This window comes from Phoxinus phoxinus, assembly GCF_949152265.1.
Source record: "Phoxinus phoxinus genome assembly, chromosome: 3".
Taxonomy (NCBI): Eukaryota; Metazoa; Chordata; class Actinopteri; order Cypriniformes; family Leuciscidae; genus Phoxinus; species Phoxinus phoxinus.
Window position 1 is genome coordinate 12287605 of NC_136878.1, and position 26688 is coordinate 12314292.

At 35.7% G+C, this 26688-nt stretch overlaps 1 protein-coding gene across 3 annotated transcripts; it reads right to left on the bottom strand.

The window, feature by feature from the left end:
• Positions 1–788: 788 nt before the first annotated feature.
• Positions 789–22668, bottom strand: LOC306995815 (sodium- and chloride-dependent GABA transporter ine). 3 transcript variants are annotated; one of them, XM_079607737.1, is made up of 15 exons: positions 22603–22668; positions 22390–22467; positions 21980–22206; positions 20052–20186; positions 12346–12556; positions 10600–10732; positions 10140–10274; positions 9438–9541; positions 9045–9169; positions 6319–6431; positions 5445–5585; positions 4673–4772; positions 4435–4535; positions 2465–2635; positions 789–2371 (listed from the first exon to the last, which is right to left on the bottom strand). In XM_079607737.1, exons 3-15 carry the CDS (start codon positions 22149–22151, stop codon positions 2279–2281), a joined length of 1734 nt encoding a protein of 577 aa, XP_079463863.1. In that variant the 5' UTR covers positions 22152–22206; positions 22390–22467; positions 22603–22668; the 3' UTR covers positions 789–2278. The 3 variants fall into 3 exon arrangements, with proteins under 3 accessions (XP_079463863.1, XP_079463862.1, XP_079463861.1); XM_079607736.1 differs by having other exon boundaries at positions 22390–22666; XM_079607735.1 differs by having other exon boundaries at positions 21980–22258; positions 22390–22666.
• Positions 22669–26688: the final 4020 nt, after the last annotated feature.

Here is a 26688-nt window from a genome sequence, read left to right on the forward strand (position 1 = left end):
GGTATTGATCTGCCATCCCAACTGCAGTCTCAACTATGACTTCTATGCTTCCGCTTTTCGGTTACATATGCACGGACACAGGAAATGCAATTGATCTATTCTAAAATAAGTCGTCGATCCCTAGCCCACATTGCAATGTGACAAATAATAAATGCACATTAAAATCTTTAGCTAAAATTGTGGATTATCAACAAAATCATCTTTAAAATATTGTTTTATTATATTGTTTCTCAACTTAAACATCTTATATTACACTTCTGTGCCAATATATATATATATATATATATATATATACACATAACAATAAATTATTAAATTAATATTATATAATATTACATAACTATATAATGAGGCCAGCAGGGGGTGCTCACATGTGGTCTGTGTGGGTCCTAACGATGTGATGGGGACACTATACTGTCAAAAAAAAAAAGAAAGAAAAGCGACGTCCTTCAAACCTCGTTAAACAGAGGTCCCGACTCTCTTTGGTCATAAAAAGCCCAGGATTTAAAAGAGTAGGGGTGTAATAACCCAACCCTGGCCATATTTTCCCATTGGCCTCTGTCTATCATAATGTCCCCATATACTGAAGAGATTCCCCTCTTCCACATGTAAAGTCTCTTGAAAATACCTACGTGTAGCAAATTATTATAATATTATGTAAATGATAAAAGTTACTGAACTGTTTGTGACAAATGAATGATGTCAGTAGTTAATTGAGCTGGGGGGACATCTTGTGGTGAAACGGCAGTACTACGTCATTATATGGAACTGCACTAAAGAAGCAAAAAGACACTGAAACGGAGCAATGTCTTTTATTTTGATAAGATCACTTGCATATAAAACTGCCAGTCATGACATAAAAATAAAATGTGAAATATATAAAATGTTTCATCTTTATGGACAGTCTATGACGACAAAATCGAGAACAACTGTTTGAATATGCATGATTGTCCTTCTGTGGTTATCACTATTCATTCTGAGATAACAAGAACAATATGACATATGACAATGATATACATACGTAACAAAATAACAGCAGTGCTAAGGTTTGGTACAACTAATGAAGACAGTTTGCAAAGATTATTACTGATAACTAATTATATAATAACCGTATTGCATCCTTCAGTGCACTATTATCTATGATCAATTACTAGTTGGAACATTGCACATTTAAAACAAACTATTTTATTTTTTTAAATATGCGTTCCTCTAATTTAAGTGTCATGGACATTTTGATTTAAACTTTGGCTCACTTTTCGGTTAATATCCTCCCCCTCCAAAAGGTACTTTTTACACTAAATCGTAAAACAGTGAATACTAAAATAAAAAAACAGTAAACATAATTTTTTTTTCTATCTATATCAGAATGCATAGGCCTTACAGGTGACATCAGAAAGTGCTTATTAAAAAGAGCACACACATTTTGACTTACAACCTTTCTCCATTTCCTAATTTGTTTCTGTAAACTTGGGCAAAGTTTTTCTGCCACTCAACAATCTATATATGCTTTAGGATGTGCCACAGTTCAAGTTCCAAAGTAGAGGTCAAAACCTGCATGCGTCATAAGCAGCTGTAAATGTGGTGTTCAATTTCAGCTAACACAAAGGCATCTGAAAGCAGCTCTGAGTGAATGTTGTTGTACCCATAATAAAGTAATGCTGACATTTAAGCAATTCATGGAATTTAAGAGTTTCATGAAAACATTTTGTGCAGGTGTTTGCTAGTGCAGTTTTTGAATTTTGAAACGATGTTGTGTAAAATCAAGTATGTTGTCCCTATTCTAAACATCATTTCAAGGTTTTGTCAGTCCTTTAAATCAGTGTACAATTCAACAAGGCTTAAAAGGTCAATGCTTAATCATTTTAAAGCTTAAATAACGGAGAAAACCAACCAAAATCTTTTCATTTCTCTCTCATTACAACGTCATATATTTTACATTTCTTTACTTGAAGAAAAATCTGCATAAAATTTCTAATGTCTGACATTAAGTTTTCTTTTTTTCTTTTTTGCATTACAAAGCTTTCAAATAATCAAATAAACATGTAAAAAAAAGTAATTCAATAATAAAAAAAACAGATTGTCATCAATATTTATGCCATATTGTAAATCTGGGACTATTTTGATGTTTCTACTTTACAACATTCATTTCAAATGTAATAAACGGAATATAAATACGAGTAAAAACATAAAATAATATTTTTCAGTTGAAGTAAAACTACTTTGCACTTCTAATGAGTAAACATATTAAGAAGACATACACACACACACACGCAGGTGTCTAAGGAGCAGTAAACATCGCAATGGACTCGGAAGATGGTTTCTCTGAAACAAACTCCAGATCTATAGCTGGAGTTATGGACTTTTTCAACCTCTGCAACAGAGATGGAGAAAGGCACTGGGTTCATTTTGACATGGAGAAACACAACAAATATTGATGTAGGGAGTGTTTGCGCACTGCACATACCTGCAGCAGAGACCCTTCGGTGGTCCAAAGCTCGTGTAGAGCCCCGAGTGGAATCCAGATGATGGAGGCGAGAGAGACGAACCAGCCGACCACCTCTGCCCAGAGCGGGTATGTGTAGGACTTACCGTATCGAGCTGGAGTATACTGAAAAATACTGGAGATCAGAATACCCTGCAGAGAGAGAGAGACAGGAAAGAGCTCATTATTATTAAAGGGATAGTTCACCCAACAACAACAAAAATCTTCATCATTTACTCATCCTCAAGTTATTTTGAAGAATTTTGGTAACCAAACAGTTCCTAGTCCTCATTGACTTCAATAGTATTTTTTTTTTTTCTATGGAAGTCAATATGAACCAGCAATTGTTTGGTTACCAACATTCATCAAAATATCTCCTTACAAATCTCTTTTATCTCCTCAGTACATGAGCAAGCTCTTATTGCATCATATTCCTTCACGTTTATTGCCGTCTCAAAATTCTGGCCAGCTGATGATACATAGAATATCAAAATCAATTGCGGGCGGTGTAGATCCTTTTCCTATTTATCTATAAATCTGGATTAAAATCCATCTTTTTAACCTAGCATACACACTATCACATCTCTATAATTCAAATCCGTTTATTATTAGCCGATTATTAGGCTGCATAAATTAGGTCAACCGGGAATACTTCCCATAACATCCGATGTACTTGTTACATCTTAAGTAAAATGGCATCTACGCTTGTATTAAGTCTCCGTTTCATCCTTATCCCGAGGTCACAGTGGTCAGCCGAATTCGGTCCGTTTCCAGTGGACCTGCATCTGAACAGCCCTGAATATCAGCGGAGACCGTGATAAGACAAGCCCTAGAGACGGATCACCTGTGAAGACCTCGTCGATACGACAGCCATCGGCACAGATCCTCACTGGAGACCATGAGGACCAGACTCTCTGCACAGACCCTATAGCCAGCTTTGACTCCTCCCCACCAAATGCTGTCATAATGTATCCCGATCTCCAAGCAGAAGGAACTGGATGAAGTATTTTAAATGATCAATCCACAATCCACAATCTGACTTGTGATCCAGCCTAGAATAAACCACACCTGGTTATTTTCTCCATTTCTGACACCTGATAAGAGTTTGGATTTCTTGCCACTGTCGCCTTTTGGCTTGCTTAGTTGGGGACACTTAATATTCTGCAATATTATTGATTTGACTGTACTGAGACTATTGGAATGAGAACTGAACGGAGCTGGGTGATGACATCACTGTTTTCTACAGAGCTGCTTTATAACTGAATTGAACTCATTTCATATTTGCTGATCTTTACACAGATGTTGAACAAAACTGAATCAACACTGAACTGACCTCAGCTAAACAAAGACACTATTTTATTTTCTGTTTAGAGTTGCTTTACAGAAGAACTGAATTCTGTTTGCATCATTGAATCATGGTCACTGTAAAGGTGCTTTAAAACATCTCTATTGTATAAAGCGCTATATAAATGAAGGTGACTCGACTTAACTTTTTAAGAAAATAAAGTTTTTTAGAACACCCTGAGGGTGAGTAAATACTGACATTGTTGGGTGAACTATCCCTTTAATTCAAAGCAAAGCATTATACCTCTCAGATCTGCACTTCAAAAGACACACACCGGGATCCACTTTATAAATATCTATTACTATCAACAAATGTACAACCTTTTTTCAATGCTATTAAAGATTTAAAAAATGTAATTTATGGGAAGGGAAGGGCATTCAGAATGCCCAGATTCCCTGTAAAAGGATGTGTGCACAATACAGTCTCACAAAAAGTGAATTTTGTCATAGATTTTTTTTTACTGCTACTTAATGAAAAAAAAAAAAGGTATTTTGGGGTAAAAGTGTAGTATTTTAAAACCATCTGGACTTAAATAAGCTATTTACTCTGGAACGCAGATATAGTTGTCAATGATCAAATATAGAGAATCCCAAAATGTTGTCCTCACCAGCACAAGCATGGGTGAAAGGTACTGCCAGCAGACACGGAAGTAGAGGTTTGGTTTCTTTCCCAGCATTTTCTCCACCATTAAACTGAGCCGTCTCACTCCTGCATGTGTTTGAGAGAGAGTGAGATGTGGAAGAGAGCAAGAAAGAAGTGAGACGGAAAAGCATGATCCGTCAAATCTCCACATCTGATCTGAGTTTCTATAGTCTGAAGTGCACACTGAAGGAAGTGACATTCACCAAATATGAGAGTGACGGCGAGCACCTCGAAGAAGGCCAGAAACATTAGAGACACCACGGCTGTGTAGTGATCCATCAGCTGAAACACATATATCCCACCCTGCACACATACATTATCATTTCATTAGTATTGAAATGAGGGTTAGGTTTCATGTCCATAATCAAAACAAGGACTAATATATATATATATATATATATATATATATATATATACACAGGAAATATTTTAAATGATTTTTCTGGTTGGATTTTTGTTATGTGGCCAGTTAATTTTTAAGTATGAGAGCATTAGGATGTATATTTTTATGATGTCTTTAATGGTGTCTAAACTTCATTGTCCATTTGAATTAATTCACTCAAAAAATATTATATACATTTGCTTACTTGAATACTTAGTGAAGTCTACACTGCATTTTTCACATATTAAAATATTTTTGTAAAAATATATGTAGATATTGCCTTTTGTTATTTGTATCGTTAAACTGGTGCACATAAATAAAAAATTGAAATGTAATATCCTTCCCTCCAAACACTTTTGTTCTTTTCATTTTCACATTTCTTTATTTAAACTTAGATTTACTGTATTTTATATTTTGAATATAGTGATTGAGAATATATATCTCTACATTTAAATAATCTGAAACTAAAATTATGTCTAGTTCAGGAACAGTTCCAGGAACAGTTGTATAAAATCCAAATGATCCAAGTATAACAAAATCTCAAAAGTAAGAATACATTATTTGTTGGTAATGTGAAACTAGAGCATATTTACCCTGGAAATGTGAGGAATCCCCAGCAGAAAGCCAATGCTGCACACTGCCAGAACAATCAGCTCCTTCCTCTTAAAAACTCGCAACGCTTTCTTGCCAAAGCCGTCCATGATGAAAGTTACAGCCACTTCCACCATGGCAAACTGCACAGATACACATATGTACATTCACACAAACAATAGTCCAAAATGTTCACATGTCAATGTACAAATTGCACACGCATATAGCTCTGTTGCGAAACCTCGTGAGCTGGGCACTTCCTGATCACTTTACTGATCACCTTTCCATTCACAAGAATGAGACATTTTCATTTATTATCCTGCTTCATCTAAACACATGGGTAGAGATTTTGAAACTGCACTCAAAGTTCTCATCCTGCTTGCAAGGTGTTGACATTGACTCTCTTACAGTGTGTAAGGAAGCATCTTTACACAGCTCAAAGAGAAAATAAGAATCCTGTGTGATCTTAGTCCTGTGAATTATGATTTTTGGCCGTACAAACTTAGCAATAAAGGCAGATGATAAATATATTTGTGTATAATAAAAAATGTATCAAATATGTTGGACATGATGAATGCAAAGAATTGCAGATAATACAAATATTTACTACATTATATTTACAGATAATTGAAAAATATTTACATATGTATTGAAGTATAAGATGCTGAAAAAGCAGTGAGATCCATTGCAAAAGTTAAGTTTAGCGCATGTTCAAAGAGAAAATAATTGAGAAACAAGAGTGTGTCCTGTGCGAATGGCTTAGAAGGCAGCTGTCTGCTGTATGTATGTGCGGTATTGGACAGAAAGGCAGCTTTCTAGGGTTTGGAACAGAGCTAGTTTGTGCATGCATGTACTATGAGGTCTCTTCTCTTCTACCTGACTGTCCAGTCCAAGGCAAAGTAACATGATGAAAAACAGAGGCGCCCAGAGCTGAGAGATCGGCATGGTGGAGAACACTTCAGGATATACCACAAACACTAGACCAGGCCCTGCAGAAAAAAACACATACACACAAATATCACACTGATCATGAGAAAGATGACACTAGTTGGCTAGTTGTTATGCCAACGTAAACATTAACAACAATGGTCTTGGCCATCAAGAATAACCAGATCTGTCACACAGTACTTTCAATGTATAGTACTCACAGCTCCGCTTAACACCGTTTAACCTCCAACATAAACACCGTTTAACCACCGTTTTTTCTCCAACATAAAAAAAAATGCAGATTATAGATTCCTACAGTACTAAAACCCAAAAATAAGATATAGTAGGAAGGACGAGAAGGATACTAAATAAAAGAGCTCTAGAAACCGGCTTGGAAAAGGCTGTGCAGCTGTCTTATTTTTAATTTTAAAGTCTTTCAAAGAGAAAACAAAGAGTTAAAGAATCAAAGTGACAGGGACATTAAACCATTTGTTTTGATGAGGAAATACTCAGCAAAGCTGCTGAACAGCACAACTTTAATTTCATTGCTCAGAAAAAAGATCCGCCTGCTGTTCTGAGAGAAAAATGTATGAGAAAGCACTACAAAATTACACAATAAAACAAAACAAACCCTACAAAATAGGTTGTGCAAACTAATAATTTTTCTGAAGTATAACTGCCGAACAGCTGCAAAGGTTTCGTTGCTTTCTCTGCTTTAACTGGTATAAATTGATGGACTTGATACTAATGACAACGTCATATAGTAAACAGTAATGTAATATAAACACAAATATTATGATATTGTAAACTGCTGTGAAGTTCTCCTGAGGGCAGCTCAAAACTCAAGGACATTCTTTTATCATTGTTTTGTTTGTTTTTTTACACTGATCTACTCTGCCCACTTCTTCCTGATTCTGTTTCTCCCATGAATGGACTCTTTTATTCCCTTTCTCTGGCATAATCCTATCCACCCTTCACCTCCTCTCACACTTATCCTCTCTCTGGAGGTACAGAACGAGAACTTTTCATTTATCATCCCACATCATTTCAACTTTTGATGCTGGAATTTCCCCACTTAATTCTCATTTCCTTAGCTTGCAAGGTGTTGATATTTACTTCCTTAGGGCTGTTTCACGCACAAAAGCAGTGCATATTTATATCAACGGCCACATTAAAAGGTTACGGCAGTATTTACATTGCCAGTGTCCGGTTCTGTGTAGATTAAGTAGGACTTGGTTGTAAATGTGATTGCTCTACTCATGTACAGTGCATTCGATTTCACAGCCATCACAAGAGCACAACAGCAAAGAGCACATAAAAAAATAACAGATCCTGTGTGCAGTGGCGGATACAGAAAGTGGATGATGGGTGGGCCTATAAAAGTGTAGGTGGTCCGGAATAATTCCAATATTATATTGCATAATGCAGATATTGTATAACCAATGCCAGACTAAAATTAATTAATCAATTAATCATATGGGAAATTTCTCCGGTAAGACAAGCGGTGCATTTAAAACCTTTCTAGCCATGGTCTATATACCTTTTCAACAATTACTCAAAAAGACTATCCACACTTTGTTTGCTGGCCTTAGAGTCTGAAGTGGTTAACAGTTTAGATTTTTTTCAGGATGTCAATAACCAGTTTGCATTGAAAGAAACAAAATAAAAAGTTCTGTCATGAAACTCTAGATGGCGCAGGCTAATAATACCGGCAGGTCCTTAACTCAACCTGCTTGCAATCACATCATTGTCTATAAGGCACAGCTGATTGGTTCCTGCTTTATCAGTAGCAAATTAGCTCACGTGCTCAACCTTTAAATACTTGGTTATGTGTAATAGATAGCTGTTTAGCCATTTTTTGTAATAACATAAAAAGGGCTCTGCTAGTTGGCGCGAAGAACAGTGTAACTGAAGAGAAGAATTAGGATATAGTTGTAATGCATGACCAAACAAATCGCATTTAAAATAATTATATTTAATTATTTATTTATATTTAATTAATAGGTTACACTTTATTTCGATAGTCTACTTTAGACATTCTACTAACTATAAGTAACTTTGCAGCTACTGTACATGTCAACTAACTCTCATTAGAGTATTAGTAGACTGTAGTTGACTGTCAGTAGACTGGTAGGTTATGGTTAGGGTTCGAGTTCGGGTTAGTAGAATAAGTTGACTAGTAGTTGCCAAGTTACTTATAGTCAGTAGAATGTCAGTTGGAGGACCAACTAAATAAAGTGTTAGCAAATATTAAGCAGACAGTCTACTAATACTATAATGAGAGTTAGTTGGCATGTAGCTGCAAAGTTACTTATAGATAGTAGAATGTCTAAAGTGGACAATCGAAATAAAGTGTTACCAATTAATAATTCTAATATTGAAGAACTGTAAATTGTATTATTTAAAAATATATTTCCCTGGATCTGACAGGGTGGGCAAGGCCTAGGCCTAAGTAGCTACGCCCGTCTGTGTGATCCTGGTCCTTGAAACTGAGCAGTGATTCATTGCTGAATGAAGACACAGCAATTAAGATAACAGGAAATGTGGTATTTTCAGTTCAAGCGATTCACTGTATTTAATGCTTGTGAACCAACCTTGAAAAACACAAGGACATGGGAGGACTAGTTTTACAGCTGCAGAAACTGATAAAAAAAATAAAAATAAAAAAAACTTACCATCTGTGGCAATGTCATCTACAGGTAGGTTGTGAATGTGAGCCATGTACCCGATGGCAGAGAAAATAACAAAGCCTGCTACGATACTAGTGGCTGAATTTGCCAGAGAGATGATAAATGTGTCCCTGTAAAAAAAAAAAAAAAAGGTATTCGTGATGAGGAGAATCATGCATTTCTTGAAGATAACAGACCCCTTAGCTCAGAAACTTGAAAGCAATTAAAGCAAGTTTTTTCAAATTTGAAAGTTGCATCAGCAAAATTGTTTTGTTTTATTTAAATTTAGTTTTACGTTCACTTAGATGCATTTGTGTAAAATGTAAAATCAGCTGCTGGGACAAAGCCACCCCATACCCCTAACTTGTATTTTTAACACTTAATTTCCATAACGCTTACTTAAGGATGTTGTTGTTGTACTTGTTGTAACTGGCCATAGATATCATAGAACCAAAGGAGATGCCGATGGAGTTAAAGATCTGAGCAGCAGCATTGACCCACACCTGCAAAGGAAGATCAACAGAGACACACAAGAGCAGGGTTTCAGTCAAAAATTCTCATTTTTATGTTTTAATAAAGCATTAACAGGAATCATATTTAACGTTTGCTTTCTTTTATGGGCATAAAAGTACTGACAATCAATCTAAATGTTTAATCTCAATTTAATCACAACATTTTTGTAGTTAACACATTCAGACTCAATTAGATCCTTTTTATGAAAAGAAAACAATATAATGTGTATTTATTGGGTTTGACAATGTGCACCAGCATTTATACAAGCAACAGAAATAGGGGAAACATAAATATAAAATAAATAAAACCTGTCGTTCATTCAGTGACCTGGTTTTTACATGATATATCAAAGAATTGGCAGTGTTAAAGTTATTTCAAACCTACTTCAGACCTGTTGATTAACTTAACCAAGTGTCAATTACATGTTAAATGGTAAACAGCCACAATTCCCACAACAATGTTGATGTTTATCAGTGGTAGTACAGTAATGATATGGTAGCATGTAAGCTATAATGTAATGTTGACTGGTAGGTTGTTGTTTGTTTTTAACACCACTTGACTCATGTATTTTTATTCAAATGATCTCACCTGGACTTCCAAAAGTTTACTCCATTTTGGCATGAGGAAGAACAGGATACCATCTTTTGCTCCAGGCAACTGGACATTATTGATCAGCAATGCAATTAGTATGAAATAAGGGAATGTGGCAGTGAAGTACACGACCTATGGACAGAGTCAACAGAGGGATTTTTAGTCGTGATAACAAGGACAAAATACAAAAGTATATATATTTTTATTCCTATCAGTTTCTTTAACAACTAGGTTCCAATTTATCGAGGTTTATTCACCTGAACAAATATAGATATTGTAACAGTTAACATACTGACTGAGTCTTATTGTTTATACACAAACACATTATTTATATTTTTACAAAGACAAAACCCCTATCAACTATAAAGTTGTAGCTTAAATATTCTAGTTTGCCTTCATTTAGATAATTAAAACACATTGCATTTATTCAGAAATGACGTGAACTCTGAATTCTGACCTTTCCGGTGGATTTGACCCCTTTAAAGATACAGAAATAAACAATGGCCCAGGCCAGGATTAGGAGGCCAAAGAGTTCCCAGCGAATCCCTCCAGAATGTTCAATTCCTTTGGTCATTTCTAGGACCTTATGACTATAAAAGAACAAAACAAAAAACAACACATTGCAATTGGATGGATGGATGGATTGATGGTTTGAACTTTTCAAATTTTCCATTTACTTTACAGGAAATTAATAGTTCCCCAATATAGAGTGACATTACACACTTATAAACAACCCCTGACAAAAAGGCAAGAATTCTCACCAAATATAGCATAAAACTAAAGTTGTGAGACTGGAAAAACTGGAAGCTGCTGAGCCATCTGGACTGAGAAACGACTACTCCCCGAGAAAACAAAGAATGTTTCTGGAAATTAACATTTGAACTCTCTCTTGCAAGGTTAGCATCCCCACCCAAGACGCAGTCACACTGAGTCAATCACCTCAGTATTGTCCTAATTTACATGTATTTCCCTTTCACCCCCATCTCTTCTCTCCCCATGCTGAGATAACCTGAAATTCATCCCAAAATGTATATGGTTTATTGTGAACAATTACCATACAACACTATACATGTTTGGTATCATTTGAAATGTATCAGTGCGACAAATGTCTCATTCCCAAAGAAGTAAACCAAGAGGTAATAAAGTTAAGAGTTTAGAGATATTTTGCTTACAGGAGGGTGGGTCTTTCATGCAAATTACTTTCTATCATCAAAAGGATAGGTTTATGACCCTAGTCAATGCAGATTCAAATTGTAAGGTCATGCCTCACATCGGGGGATGTTTTGTCTTGGTCTGGGACACTGGGTATTTAAAGAAATGCTGAAAAAGGCTCAGGGCGATTTGTAGTCAGACCCGCCCATAATGCTGAATGTTCTCAGACACTCAGCACCAATTATTTTCCTAATGTGAGAAATGCATCTTTTACTCTTTATTCCAGAGCATTATTTTCTCAAGTAGAATAAGTGAAGGCTGATGTTACCGCAAATCTGTGTCAGGTTAGTAACGGACTAAAGTCCAGTTTTGAGTGGAGCATAGGGCACACCAACTGCGATTTTAGAGCTCCGGCTAACACTTGGCACTAGTTCAAGTGTACTTAGACTGTAAAGGCTAAAAAGAGAATGTCCATTTAGGACAACAAAATGTTGATCAACCAACCAAAATAGGTTGAACCTTACCTCTGTTTTAATGTAATAATACTATATCTAAGTTTACGTGGGAAACCATGCCATGACCAAACCAAAGCTACTATCAGAGAAGTAATGTTGGTGTGCTTATATCTGTAGTAGGGGCCATGACCTCAGACAAGAGATAGTGTTACTTTAAATCAAGTGTATACAGATCTATGGGGACTAAACTAAACAATTTTAGATAGACCGAGCATGAAGGTGGCCTTCTAAACAGTAGTGACGAAGACTGGCGAGTTTGTGATTGTGAGACCGACATGGATTCCTAATGAACGAGTAAAATATAAAGTAAAGAGTTAAATAGAATAATTAAATGTCTAGATTAAGTATCATATAAATGACCAATAACCAATTGGAAATCCAACCTAAATTCGAGGTCGCATTAAAATGGAGTTAGATACAAGAAAATTGGAATTAAACTAGTTTGTCACACTGAAAAGACAGAACGTGCAGAAAACCTTCATCCGCTTATCGGAAACTGTCCGATATATAGTAAACAAATTAAATCTGTCACTCACTCAAAGAACTGTTGACTGGCTGATTGCAGATGCGTGGCATTGCCAGGAAAACCAGTGGAACAGTTGCCAACTGCATTCCACGTGTTGTTGCAGGATTGCCATGGCAATGAGGGGCTGAACGAATGAAGCAGGTAGTAGAGAGCCCAGGTCATGAGCACGTTGTAGTAGGTGCAGAGCACGTAAGAAATCACTACCGTGGCAAGCCCCACACCTGAGGACAGACAAAGAAAGAGTGAGACACCAGAAAATGCCGCCATTTCCTGCCACCATTTCCAAGTCTTTCACTGCTGAACAGACTCATATTGGAACAGCGCTTAGGGCTCTTCAGAGGCTCTGAAATGTTTAGTTTAAAAAAAGAATAAAACAGTTGACCTCCAGAATTACATTTCTAGGTTGGCGTACAAGTTTCAAAAGAACAGATAAAGCAAATCTTCATGACAGCTGTTTTCATTTTACTTTAGGTCAAGTTATATTAAGATAACTCTTATCTAACAACATTTATAAACATCCGTTAAAAAAAGAAAACCCAGTTTCTCAGGATCCTTCTGTTATCCTTTCTTAGTGAATATTTTGGTGGTTGAACAAGACACCAGGGGTTTCTTAAGGCTCCAGAGACCTTATGCAAGAGGTTCTTGGAGATTTAAATCAGAAAGTCTCGTTTTTTATTGAGGATTGCATGAATAAATCCAGTAAGGCTGTTCAATGTTATGCTGTAGCTTAGATTTCAAAAGACCTCAAGCACACACAATTCTGAAGAGCTAAAATAATATTTGTACCCTGCTTACATGTGATTCCGATTGGATTGATATTGTGGGGTATTAAATGTGTTGTTGGAACAAGTAGTCTCATAATCTTGATCTTATGAAACCTTAAGCTTCAAATAGCTTTTTACCACTTATTTGTAGCTTACAATGGTTCTTAACTGGTTCTACAGTGATATCAATTGGTGACCTAAATTGTACAAAAACGTACATACAAAAAACGTATTGAAATCAAACTTCTGCATATGCCCAATTATATTGTGCCAACCAACTTGTTTAACAATCTTTCATGCTGGCAAGTTAGATGAGGGGACGTCACGAAACCTGTCCATGCAGGTATTTGGCTTTCAATAGAGTTAATTGGATGCACATCCTTTAACATCAACAGCAAAAGCTGAGAAAAACTGGCTTAAGCAACAGTATTTCGGTTTCTCAATGATTTCCTGTATTAATTGCATCCTGAGAAAACAGAGAAACAGAACTCTTAGCACAGCACACAATAAGCTTTTCTTTATAAAGGGATTCAATGGCCAGGGGTAAACTTAATACACTTATTTTGTGCTGAAACATCACTGAAATTCTGATATGTAGAACAGACTTGCTTCCAGCGGTTTTGATTCATTACTGCCAAACTGTAATCAGGATTGAAATCTCATATAAGCCTGAAGACAATTAGATTTAGAAATGAACATCAGGAAGATGTTTAAGAATTAAGCGTCAAATAATAACAAAAACATTCCCATCCAGACCAATCCAGTCATCATCATCTTAAAATAAGTTCTTAAAATAAGCTTTTGCCATTAAAAAAAAATGGGGGACTATATTAGCCATTCTTAGTTGTCTGTTTATGATTTACTTGCCAAACCAAACAGTTTGAACAGTTCTGAATCCAATATAGACATTTCTATTCAACATGACTTGGTAGGATATGGTAGGAGTATGAAGAGGCAAAGATCACTGATTTTAGTTTTTACCATGTTTTGATGCCAGCTTTAAGTCCTGGGATTAGCTATCATCACTCTCTATGGATCTTGGCATTGTTTTGTGTATTCCCACCACCTAAATGGAATGTTCATTAGTTGTTTCAGGCCTGAATAGTAGAAAGCACTAAAAACAGGAATGTTGTTGTTGTTGGCTCATTCTGTGGTGCCCTCTGAGGTCATGTAAACTCCCCCAGAGCATTTTGTTCTCCTGAACCTGAGCCTAAATTATTTCACTGCTTAACAATAATATAGACGAGGGGCATTATGGGATTATTGGATGATCTACTGGTTAATTCTTCCAGAATTAACAGTTAGTCTATGATGATTGTAAACGTCGTGTTAAACTTGAGGTTATAGAAAGGTTTGTATGCATTTTTAATTGAGAACAAGTTTGTTTAAGAACAAGTTTGAACCTAAAATACCATCACATATTATTAAAGGAGAAAACACAATGCTTTTCATGTAAATATGTATTATCTTTCAAAAGAGTAAATAAACCACTATATATCCATATTGTTATTGTCCATATTGAACAGCTGAGCCCCAAATATTACAAATGCACAATGCAGAGTTTAAATTGTGTAAACGGGCAAAGCTTTCAAATCAAATCTAGATTATAGGACATTTTTTTAAATATTCAGTTCAGTTTACTAAAAACATATGTAAGAATTTAGTTTTTTTGACAAATATTATTGCCTGCAGGTATAGAAAGGTACTATTGGTTTCTTCGATACTTTATTCAAAACTTTATTTACCGAAAGATAAATTTTTTTCTAAGAAAAGCTCATCTACTATATTTTCATCTGTTTACTTGTGCAGATACAAACCCTAGAATGTATCCTCTCCCAGGTACCATATGAAATCCTAGCACCAGTTCCACAATTTTGTATAACATTAGTGCTGTATAACTGAACATAAATGCCTGCACACACTCTCTTTGTCCTGTTTAGTGCACAGTAGTTTGTTTTGTTCTGAGTGTGGGCATTTTCACCTTAGGCACCTTGTTAAATCATGCAACCCTGATGTCAACAACTGTTGAAGGCTATGATTCCTCCAGAGACAGAAAGGATACTTAGGAGTAAGATTACTTTTCTGACCATACCAAGATAGAACCCATTAATAAAAGCCCCGAAAGATTTTACAAAAGTAAAAAGAGGAGAGCTATTATAGAGGAGAGCCACTGAATTACCCTTTACTCACTTTTTCTGGTGGATCGTCTGTAACATCAAAAAGAATGTGACATAAAGAGTACATTTCAGTTAAAAGAATATACAGAAAGAACTACCTACTTCAGTCCCTCTGCTAGCAAGGAGCCATAATCGGCTGAAATGAGCCCTATATCAAGGGATGGACCCAAAAGATTTGACCGGGTAGACTATCTCTGTCTTTGAGGAGAGAAGCCTTTAGTTAGCAGGGGAAAGAGTCAAATTTTAAAAAAGAAAGAAAGAAAAGAAAAGAAAAGAAACCCAAACGATGAACAGTGATGGCTGAGCTTGGTGTTGACACTCACAATAGTTCCCTCCATTTACATACAGATTGAATTTTTCAACTTTTATTTTTATTTAATTCAAATTGTATTTTATATTACAAAAGTAAGAAATGATGTCAAGCTTTTATCAAGCTTGTATGGTTATGTTCAGTTATGTCACTTTAATGGCAATACAAATGATCTATTAATTGTCATTAAAGTGAAATTACTGGACTTAAATATACAAGCTTGATAAAAATGCTCATTTTAGAAGAAAATTTCAGATGGCACTTAGAGGCTTTTGCATCTGAAGTCTTCATATATATATAAAATTACATTAATATTTTAAATACATTTGTGATATTTTGTAATATTTTATGATATATAACAATTAAACATGACCTGTAAATAAATAAATAAACAATAAAAAGTATTTATTTCCAAATGTTCATTATAAGAAGAAATACTGTTGTTTTCACTCAAGTGTTCATATGAAGAGGATTGATTCAGGTACAGAACACAAGAGATCAGCCATCACCAGAGCATCAGATACTGTATGAAGTGCCATATTTACAGGTCCACACATTTTTACAAGGAAAATCCAACACAAGGGTGAGAAAGATAAGCTTTGCACTCTGTATCCATGCTTGAACTGCCATGTCAATGCAGAGAGATGGGTTGATTCACTAAACATAGTCCAGCAAAATGATAATGGGTCATTGACATGACATGCATATTTTTGTGTCCAAAGTGCATTATTTTTTTTTTTAATAATTTGATAAATTCATGACGTATCACTTTATTAAAACACATAGTTTGAATATATTTCAGTACATTCAAATAATAAATAGGCATATGTTTTTATTTTACGTTTTGGTATCTTAAACCTCAAAAATGAACAGACTAAGACAACTATTAAATGGTGTTAAGAAGAAATTCAAAATAAAATACTATAGCATAAGTTTATGTTTGAAATCTATATATTATTTTTACAAATATAAGTAGTTTTAAAGCTGTAATTGGAAGGAAATGTGTATGTTCTCAAATGTCAGAATAGCCCAACATGCAAACATGGGTCTTTTGTAAAAAGGTAATTACAGTAAGCATGTGCATCATATGCATCATCCAGAGGATCCCAATTGATCTTTGTGTCACTCAGGCCATGTTTACACCTGGTATTAAGATGCATTTTGGTCAATCAGATCACAAGTGGACGACGCTAAATACAGGTGTAAACGGGGTCTAAAAAGTTTTGAGCTTGTCCACTTTCGACTACTTCCAATGCATTCGTAGTGTAAACACTCGTGCTGTCGAATGTGTTTAAACAGCTGCAAAAGCCCGCCTACTCTCTGCCTACTGGTTTAATGTCTAAACATTATGGGAAGCGCACTAGCCAGACAGGATTGAATCTTTTTTCGAGTATGTGTCTCCCTCGTTAACTTGTGATCCAACCAACATCTAAGTTGCAAAAGTCAGGTGATGCAACCGTAATGAATGTCCCTATATGAAATTATAAAAACATTATTTAAGCTATATAAACAATAATTTAAGCTAGGATTCTCTTATTATTGTTCTAAAATGTTAGTTTTATGTTAAAGATGTTACTCTTTCAAGTATTTTCATGATAATAATTTTTTTATATAATTTTTAATGTCACTATCGTATCAAGTAAAGAAAAAACGGTCACACTTTATATTAGGTGTCTTTAACTACCATGTACTTACATCAAAAATTGTTAGGTATGATGTACTTGTTCGTGTTGTTTTGCAAAATACTTGTGCTGCTATTGAGGTGGGATATGGGTAAGATTACGGACAGGTTTGCTTGTATGGGTCGGTTTAAGGGTGGGTTAAGGGAAGGCTCAACAGTGTAATAGATGTCATCACAGAAATAATTACAGATGTAATATGCAGGTATTTAAAGAAAAATAGGTACAATGTAAAATCATGTATGTACACAATAAGTGTATTGTATCAAATGATTAATCTAAATGTTAGCACATAGTAGTTAAAGACACTTAAAGTGGGACTGAAAACTGACCCGGCGGCAAGAGAAGCATTTCTTCTCAAAAATAAAAGAGAGGTGATGAATCTTGCTTAGTAGTTATTATATAGCGTTCTATTCAAGCTTCTATGCATTTAATGTTTTAAACATTTGGATTAATGCATGTTTTACATTTTTATTTAAAATTCTCAATCAATATAAAACGACTTTATTAAATCCCAATTGATTACGATGTCTCTAACCAATCTATTGCATTGTAGCCTATTCCAGTTCCTATTGTCCGAATGTGGTCATGATTTATTCTGTTTTAGATCAATTCACTTTTTTATTTTACCTTTGTTGACACAGTAAAAAAGAACAATAGAAACAAAGCAGAGGCCTGTTCCATAAAGTGCGCTAAGAAAATTGGGGATTACAGTCCAAAACCTGACTTGAATTAAATTAACAAATCAGTCGGGGCTAAACGGATTCCAATTTAAGGACAAATTAAGTTCACGCAATACCACTAATTTGACCTTGGTTCAATGAGTCAAGATCATTTGATATGCACACTATTCTTAAGCAGCTCTAAATGTCCACTGTGGCAAAGAGCATATTTTGTGCTGTTTAATGTGTTTGAGGCGTGTTGCTTTCCTCAGTGCATAATGTACATTTCCAAGGTATATTCTCCATCTGTAAATGTTAGAAAGTCATGCAAATATTTCCATTTTGCTGTCATGATTGGACGAGGCTTATGTAAGTAAGCCTCCGCAAAACTTCGCAATGAACGAGCGCTGCTGCGCACCAAATGGAGCGCAATAGAATAGGAGCTCAATAATTACGACTAAAATATACAATTTGCTCAAATATTTGTTGTTGGACATTAAATGTGCCTTATGTATTTTTAAGATAGCAGTAACTGTAAAGGGACTACTGTAATGGGGTAAATCTAATGTAGGCTAACATAGGCCTAATTACTAAGCTCAGATGCGTGTTCCTCTTACCAGTTAAAATTTTGTCTGTGAATTTGTTATTTATTTTCATTTTTAATTGAGTGATTTTAACGTCCGCTTTAAAATGGCATGGTGGATCAGAGGCTATAGCAAGAAAGTCATTTATAGCTATAGCCCCGGAGTCATTTCTGTGGAGTCTGCATATTCTCCCTTTGTTAGCGTGGGTTCCCCCCACACAGTCCACATGCAGATTAGGCTGATTGGATATATCAAATTGAGTCCCAAGTCATGTAATGTAGAGAATTGGGGAAAGACCTGGCAACCTACCCCGGGAAAAACATTACATTGCATAGATAGATAGATAGATAGATATATATATATATATATATATATATATATATATATATAGAGAGAGAGTTATAGATAGATTGTATATATATATAGATATAGATAGATAGATAGATAGATAGATAGATAGATAGATAGATAGAGAGAGAGAGAGAGAGAGAGAGAGAGAGAGAGAGAGAGAGAGAGAGAGAGAGAGAGAGAGAGAGAGAGAGAGAGAGAGAGAGAGAGAGAGAGAGAGAGAGAATGTCCTACTATTAACCATAAAAGGAACTACAACTGCCATAAACAAAACAAAAGTGAAATGTATTCATATATTTGAATAATCACTGGGCACTATACAGTCAAACAGTCATTAAGAAAAGATAGGTTATATATATATATATATAGTTTCCCAGCATAAGTTGCCAGAGTGACTGAGCTACTGTATGTTAAATGTGCTTTATGGAACCAAATCAACTGACAATGAGTCAGACTAACAGCCTGGCTATATATATGTATTTGTAATATTTGATATTACACAATATAATTGAACATGTTTGTAGGTCTATATTGTATAATTTATCATTGTAGCCTATTTATTTGATGTATTATTTACGTTGATTTTCTGTATACTATATATCTATTTTTTGACTGATAGTGGTTAATTAAGTCAAATAATGCTGGTATGCTAGAGAGTCAGTGTTTATATCATTGTGTTCCTGTCAGTCAGTGATAGAGTTAGCCTGCTCTACTCTATCAGTTAGCCTGCACCTGACCAGGTTAGTTTACCATCATAAGTTGCCACTTGCCAGAGTGACTGAGCTTGAGCTATGTTCAGTTTGCTTTACGGAACCAAATCAACTGACAATGAGTCAGACTAACAGAAAAAAAAAGCATGGCTTATTTGGTAAACTTGTTTTATGGAACAAGCCTCTGGACATGGACATACAATGCGACAGCAGGCAAAGTTGTCTAGAGATTTTACGAGGAATACATCTTTATATAATTTATTTCTAAAACATATTCCTTAAACTCATCTGATGTCAAATCATAATTCAACAGACTTGAACACAGTTGAGAGTTGAACAGTCAGCCATTAGTTTGACTGAAATGCCAGAATGTCCAATACAACATAGAAATCAATAAGACTTCCCATTTGCTGTACTATGTTTGGATGGTAGAATAGAAGAACCCAGGAGATGTGAATGATTGGGACACATGGTCCACTCACCTTTGAAGAGGGGACATATTTTAGCCAGAGCATGGACCGGCCCCAGACGAGTGTACTGCCCGACAGTGAACTCCATGAACAGCAGTGGGATACCACAGAGAAACAACATGATGAAGTAGGGAATCAAGAAAGCACCTGGAACATTGTGAAAGATTGGAAAACAAAACATGAGGCAAGATAAGAAAATAATGAATAAATAATGAAAATAAATGAATGATTAAATATTTAATAAATATTTTGTTTTGCTTGGTCACAAATGTTTTCTTTTTGTCATCATAAATTTGACCGGGATAGATAGACCAATATATTGACAACGGTCAAATAGTCCTAATTACATTTTCCAAAACCCCTTCTCTTTTTTTTTTTTTCGCAGAGTCATTCTGTGAGGTTAAGACTATTTTCTAGCAACTCATGTTAGTGCAAATTTACCATGAAAAGAGGAAGTGTCTTTCGGGAGGGCAAGATGGTTTATTGATATGCAACAGATGAAAAGGCCATAAATGTATTCCCTCTGATTTAAAAAAAAAAAAAACAAGTTGGGAATGGTTTTACTGTCTATGAAAGCACAGATGAAGAAAGCAAACATTCATCTGGACAATATGGATGTTCGCTAAAATAACTATATGGTTCTATACAAACATGAAACAAAAGGAGGCAGGATTATCTGCTGTGAACTTTGTGGCAGCAGCTGTCCTATAAAACATATTTATCCTATAATATCACAGACCACAGAAATGGAGTTTTATTGATTGTCATCCTTGAAACAGTATATATTGCGTCTTTTAAAAAAAAAATGTTTTTGTTAACAATTCAAATGATTTTTGCATGCCTCTAGTACATCATTTTTAAGATTCTTTTTTTAATCAAATGCTATATATGGCATGTTGCCAAGAAAGGAAAATTTATGATTGATAAATATTCATGGTTCAACCGTTCTAAGTCAACCGTTCTAAGTCAATGAATATGATTTAAGTCAATGATTAACAATGGATAAAAGGTCAAAAGAACAATATCAATTGGCAGAACCAACGCAAGATGAAACAGACTGGCGTGAGAAAACAAGAGACATATCCAATGTCACACGATCCTGTCCTGGATCTACTGTTACATCTTAGTTACACAACAGCCACAAAATTAGCTTCCAATAAATGATCTAAATACAGATCAAATGAACAGAATATAATGGTAATAAAAATGTAGTTTGCAAACATGTGCAAAATGTAATATATTGTATTTACGCAAGTCCTGAATTGTTTTGTACAGTTTTCTACAAAGATTTGGATTTTTCTTACTCTAAAAAAGGTAGTAGATCCTTAAGTAAAAAAGTGTAAAATGACTTTCATTACAACATGTGTACACAACTTGAACTTATGTTAAAAAAAAGTTATTTTCAAATATCATATTTAAGTCATGCCCATCAATACATTTTTGAAGCTTTACTCTATTTGACCTGAGCACAAAAGTGACTTTTAATAAAAGGTCAGAGTTATGTGATTATATATAAATCTATAATTTATGACCTTGAATTGGCATACATAAAGGGGTCCTCTCGGTGATGTTTTTTGTCACATGACAACAAAATGGCTTCCTGCATGTTTACCGTTTACATGTTGGTTGGCTACACTTGACTTTTTTTGTTAAGTAAAAGTTTGTCCAGATATTAATATTATATATAAAAAAGCCACAATGTTTTCCTTTTAAATATATTTTATACCCAGTAATATAATTTGTAATCTCTGGACACTCAAAATGCCCGTAGCAATTGTTAACTGTAATTCATAATTAATATTTGGAGGAAAACTATTATGTTTACCATGGCACATTTTGTATGGGGTGTTTTATAATAAGACGAAGATGAGCATGGCATCGAAATGGCTACAGACTCTGGTGATTCATCACGAGAGAAGAGTAGCACGAGTCTCACTCACCTCCTCCGCTTCTGTAGCACAGGTACGGGAAGCGCCACACGTTCCCCAGACCCACCGCATAACCGATGGAGGCGAGCACGAACTCCAGACGTCGACCCCAAGTTTCTCTGGGTTCCATTATCTGGTGTTCAGCCTTTGCTAGCCTCATGGCTTCAGCATTGCCGGGTGTCATCTTGCCGAGATCTACCTCCTCTTTTCCCTCTCCATGCTGCTGCAGTGCATACTTACTAGACAAGGTCGTAGTCTTGTTATCAGTTCCAACTCCCATCATTACATAGCCTACAGCGCAATTTTTTTTAGTTTTTTATTAGCGCTTAAAATATAAATATTAGCGTATTAAAAATAGCGTTTTTTAATATGGGCAAAGTAGGATGCATCAGTATTTCAAAACGAATTAGCTTGACACTTACTCTTTGCCGGTATTATATTGTTACAAAATGTCACTATCACCGATAGGTGGTTCAGCATTTGGCTAACTAAATCTACCCCTATAAAAAACGAGACACCGCATCATTTGTTAACTGTTCCGAATACATAATATGCACAAGTGGTTATCTGCTTATATAGCTCAGTTACACAATGTTTTAAGACCAGCCCCCTAAAAGTATAGTTTCGCATGTTACATAGCGGTCTGCATTGCATTCTGTCTTCCTTCGGCTCCGCCCATTGAGTGACGTCAGTCGCTGCGAATGCGCGCTCTCGCTGTGTCGGTATATAACAATCATTGGTCACGGCCACGGGCGACCTTAAAATCGAGTCAAATAACGAGCATGCACGTGTAGTGGTTTGTTTACTACGTGCACAATTAATGTAACCTCTATACCCGTATTTAAACATTATATAGCCTAGCTTAGGCTACTGATTGTGATTAAAGCTTTTAAACGTGATAACGTTTGATTCATGTTAAGAAGGGTTTGGCTACACTGTAGACTAGCTAGGCTACTACAAATTTGAGGATTTTGACCATATTGTAGACCAGTATGTCAGTATTTAATTCAAATTCAGCAACCTAAAGTTTTAAGTTTAGACCTAACATCTTCCCTTTCACGTATCGAGTAAAGGCACTTGTTTTATATTGCCGACTCATCGTGAGTTGCAGAAAAGGGAAGGAGGGAGAGGCGGTATAGGCAAATGACCGGGGAAAAGGCGGGATCTTAAAATAAAGTAAACCCGCCCTCAACTGCATTTGTTTATCATGCATTTGTCCATTCAAAACACACAACGACAAAATAAACCTCTGATGGAAGCCTGATTACTACAGGAATTTAGGGCAATAGTAGGCTAAAGCTCACATTTAATAAGGCTCTTTAGATCATAGAAAAAGTTTGGTTACCAACATTCTTCAAAAAATCTTCTTTTATGTTTACAGAAGTAGGGTCGGATCTAGAAAATTATAGGGTGGCAAAGGGGTGACATGATGTAAGAGGGGTGGCCACAAACCAAAGAAAGTGCCCATGCATAGGGATTTATGGCTTGACATACACAATTGTGTTAAAATATGGCATCACCACAAAGTAATCATCTATACTGTTTAAAATTAAATAAAATGTTTAATATAAATTTAAATAAAAATGTAATAACAAAATTTCAATATCCATCATGGCACCAAGTCAAGATACTCTATATGAAAAACATCAACATGCAGATTCTAAATGTTTCCGAGCTTGTATTACCGGTAGCCTACTAAAGAAGATGAGCTGTTTTATTAATATTACATATGCTTGTATAAATCACATGTTTAAGTGCAAGTTAAAGAGCAACAACAACAAAATTACATTTGAAAGAAATATAATAATATCAATGCACTAAGACTCACTGAGGATCAGTTTTGAAAATAGTGTTTGAGTTTATGTTATTAACAGAGTTGAATATGTCTGCGGTCACCCAGAACACCCTAACAACCAAATACTCAACGCTATCTCACGACCAATTCGTACGAATTTGTACGAGTGATTAAAAGGTGGCTAATTCGTACGAATTTGTACGACCTCACTCGTACGAATTTGTACGATTTGTCTAAACCCACGTGACGGTTGGGTTTAGGGGCGGGGTCAGGAGTAAGTCATTCGTATGAATTCATACGATTTTGGCAAATCGTAAAATATGTACGATTTAGCAAAAAACGTACAAATTCGTACGAGTGAGGTCGTATGAATTGGTACGAATTAGCCACCTCGTAAAATTCGTACGAATTGCCGTGAGATAACTGACCAAACTTTTTTTTTTTTTTTTTTACATTTGTCTTTCAAACTTTTCAATCTAATTATAAAAAAAATTCTTGATTGCTAATAACACACAATTCATGAAACAATTCACCGTTTTCTCACAACTATAAACACAATCTCAAAACTACCAACTTGCACAAACCTCAAACTTCCAGGTCAAAATAAAACATTAGTTAAAAACGTTCTCTTCTCTCAAAAAAATCAATCTTTGGCCTCAAATGACACAAAAAACTGAACAAACACACACTACCCCACTGCCCAGTGAACGCTAGTGAGGTCGATTCATAACACTGTAAAAAAAATCTCTTATTGGGATTCAGGATTTATATTGCAGCTCAATGTCCATTACAGTATACAACATCAAATTATTTTGTAAAATATGCACCACATTGCAGAACAGTAAAAAAAACTGCACATTGCATGGCCAAACAGTATACAGTACTATAGCAGTTATTTGGTCTTCTGACACAAGACAGTCATTTCTCGGTTCTGCAAAAAAATTCTGATTGTTGTGTCATCAGTTTTGCTATACATACTGTTTACTCATTGTTAAACGTTTTGAGAAATGTGTCTTTGAGAACTAATGACTGATTCAGAAAATTGTTCTGAATCAGTAATAATGTGTAAGCAATCGAGAAAAACTCCAATACGATTAGATTCTAACCTAAATCTGATAAGTTTCTGATCGGGATCTTCTTATCGATTTTATTCGTCTGATGGAAAAAAGGCCTGTCCCTAACCCTAACCCACAGAAGAAAGAAACTCATACATGTTTTGAACAATATGAGGCTGAACTAACACTTAAACCAATTTTCAAGATTATTGGAAGTCATTTTTACTGGGTAGGTTATCACTCTCAGCATACATAAACTAAAGGGATTTCACGTTTATTTATTTATTTTACAAGTAATTTTATATTGTTTGATAATAAGCAATGATGGCATAATACACTATAGGCACTTTTCTGTAAACTTGACATATAGCCTAGCCTATATATATATTTACCATATATCATACCAGGCATATATACGTATTTAGCCATTAACTGTGGCGCTGTCCCAAATGGCACACTCCGGACTTGTGGACTTTCTCAGAGTCCACACTTTGGTGACGTCATGTAGTGCAGACCTATAGAGCCCTTGGCGCGAGTCCACGTGGGCGCATTGAGAGGTATTTTTGGGACAGACTCGATCGTCACACCGAAAATAACGGTCTGGTTGTTGTTGGACAGGAGAAATCACATTTTTGCGCTCTGACGTCTTATCTCCATGTCAACTACACAGCCTGCTTTTACAGTTCTATATTTTGATATTGTGTATGCCACCTGGGCATTAAACAATAGATATATCATGCTTATTTAAATTATGTATAGTTGTACATAATAATAAATAAGATTACAATTTTAACACATAATAAAAATGTGCATGAGTTTCAGATGAAATTACAGGTTTCAATATTCATACGTTTAGCCTATTTTACTCAGTAAAACCCTGACATTCGGTTCTCTTTGTTCAATTAATCATAATGCGATCGTATTATTCAATGCACTATTATTATGTTTGAGACATCAACCACTGGTCGATGACCATAATGTTTGTATAAACTGTAGTTAACAATTGGTAAAATGTACACCTATGTCATAAAAAACGTAATATTTTCTTAGCCATCCGTTGTCTGATTGGCCTTTCGCAAGGATTCCTGGGTGTGGAGTGGAGTGTGTGGAGCCTGCATCCATGCAGGCTTCGCGGAAGACTGCTTCAAGGGTACAAAGGGAGCGCTGCTGAGCACACTTCAGAGCATTAAAATGCTGAATGGGACGGCCTACAGATTCGTAGACTCAGCGAGCATGCGCAATTTAAAGGGATACTTTAGCATTAAGCTTTGTATCAGTAGAAACCCGGTAGTATTTTTGAATGACAGTGCTGCCCTCCCTCAAGTCCTCCTGAGACAAGAGATTTATGTATTTTGTGTCTAGAAAAAAATCCTCAGATGACGCAAAAATCGTAATTTAAAAATCGGAGGCTAAAAACTACAGCCAGTAGTAGGAGCTAGTTCCGCATGTTTTCAACCCGCCCATAGTGGGTGGGATCTCACTCACACAATGTACAAATAGTGTCAGCCATCTTTTTTTAAGATAGCTAAGCTAACAGGCTCTTGCTCTGTTAAGAAAACTGAGTAGTAGGGGTGACCATACGTCCTCTTTTTCCCGGACATGTCTGGCCGGGACTGCCCGGGCTCTTCCTCACGACCACCAAGCAAGTCTTGCTCCTCCGGCCGCCTCCCGCTCCCCCACCATCCGCAACTGCTCCCTGCACAGGCAGCCACGAGCATCGGACACGCGCACCAGACCAGACCTCGAGATCGCCCAAAATGACCTGGACTTAGCTCCTACTTTCCACAGTCGCCATTCACTACGCCTACATTATTACATTATTTGACACTGACACGTACGTGCAAGCTTTGCAGGTCATGCATTCTGCTTCA

Excerpts from the sequence above, each read along its gene's own strand:
- LOC306995815 (XM_079607735.1), bottom strand. The coding sequence starts at position 22,447 with ATGCTGAACCACCTATCGGTGATAGTGACATTTTGTAACAATATAATA. Across the intron at positions 12,557-20,051 it reads AATATGTCCCCTCTTCAAAG|GTGTGGGGCTTGCCACGGTA; the intron begins GTGAGTGGACCA and ends GTCTGTCCTCAG. Across the intron at positions 4,536-4,672 it reads CGCCGTCACTCTCATATTTG|GAGTGAGACGGCTCAGTTTA; the intron begins GTGAATGTCACT and ends AAACACATGCAG.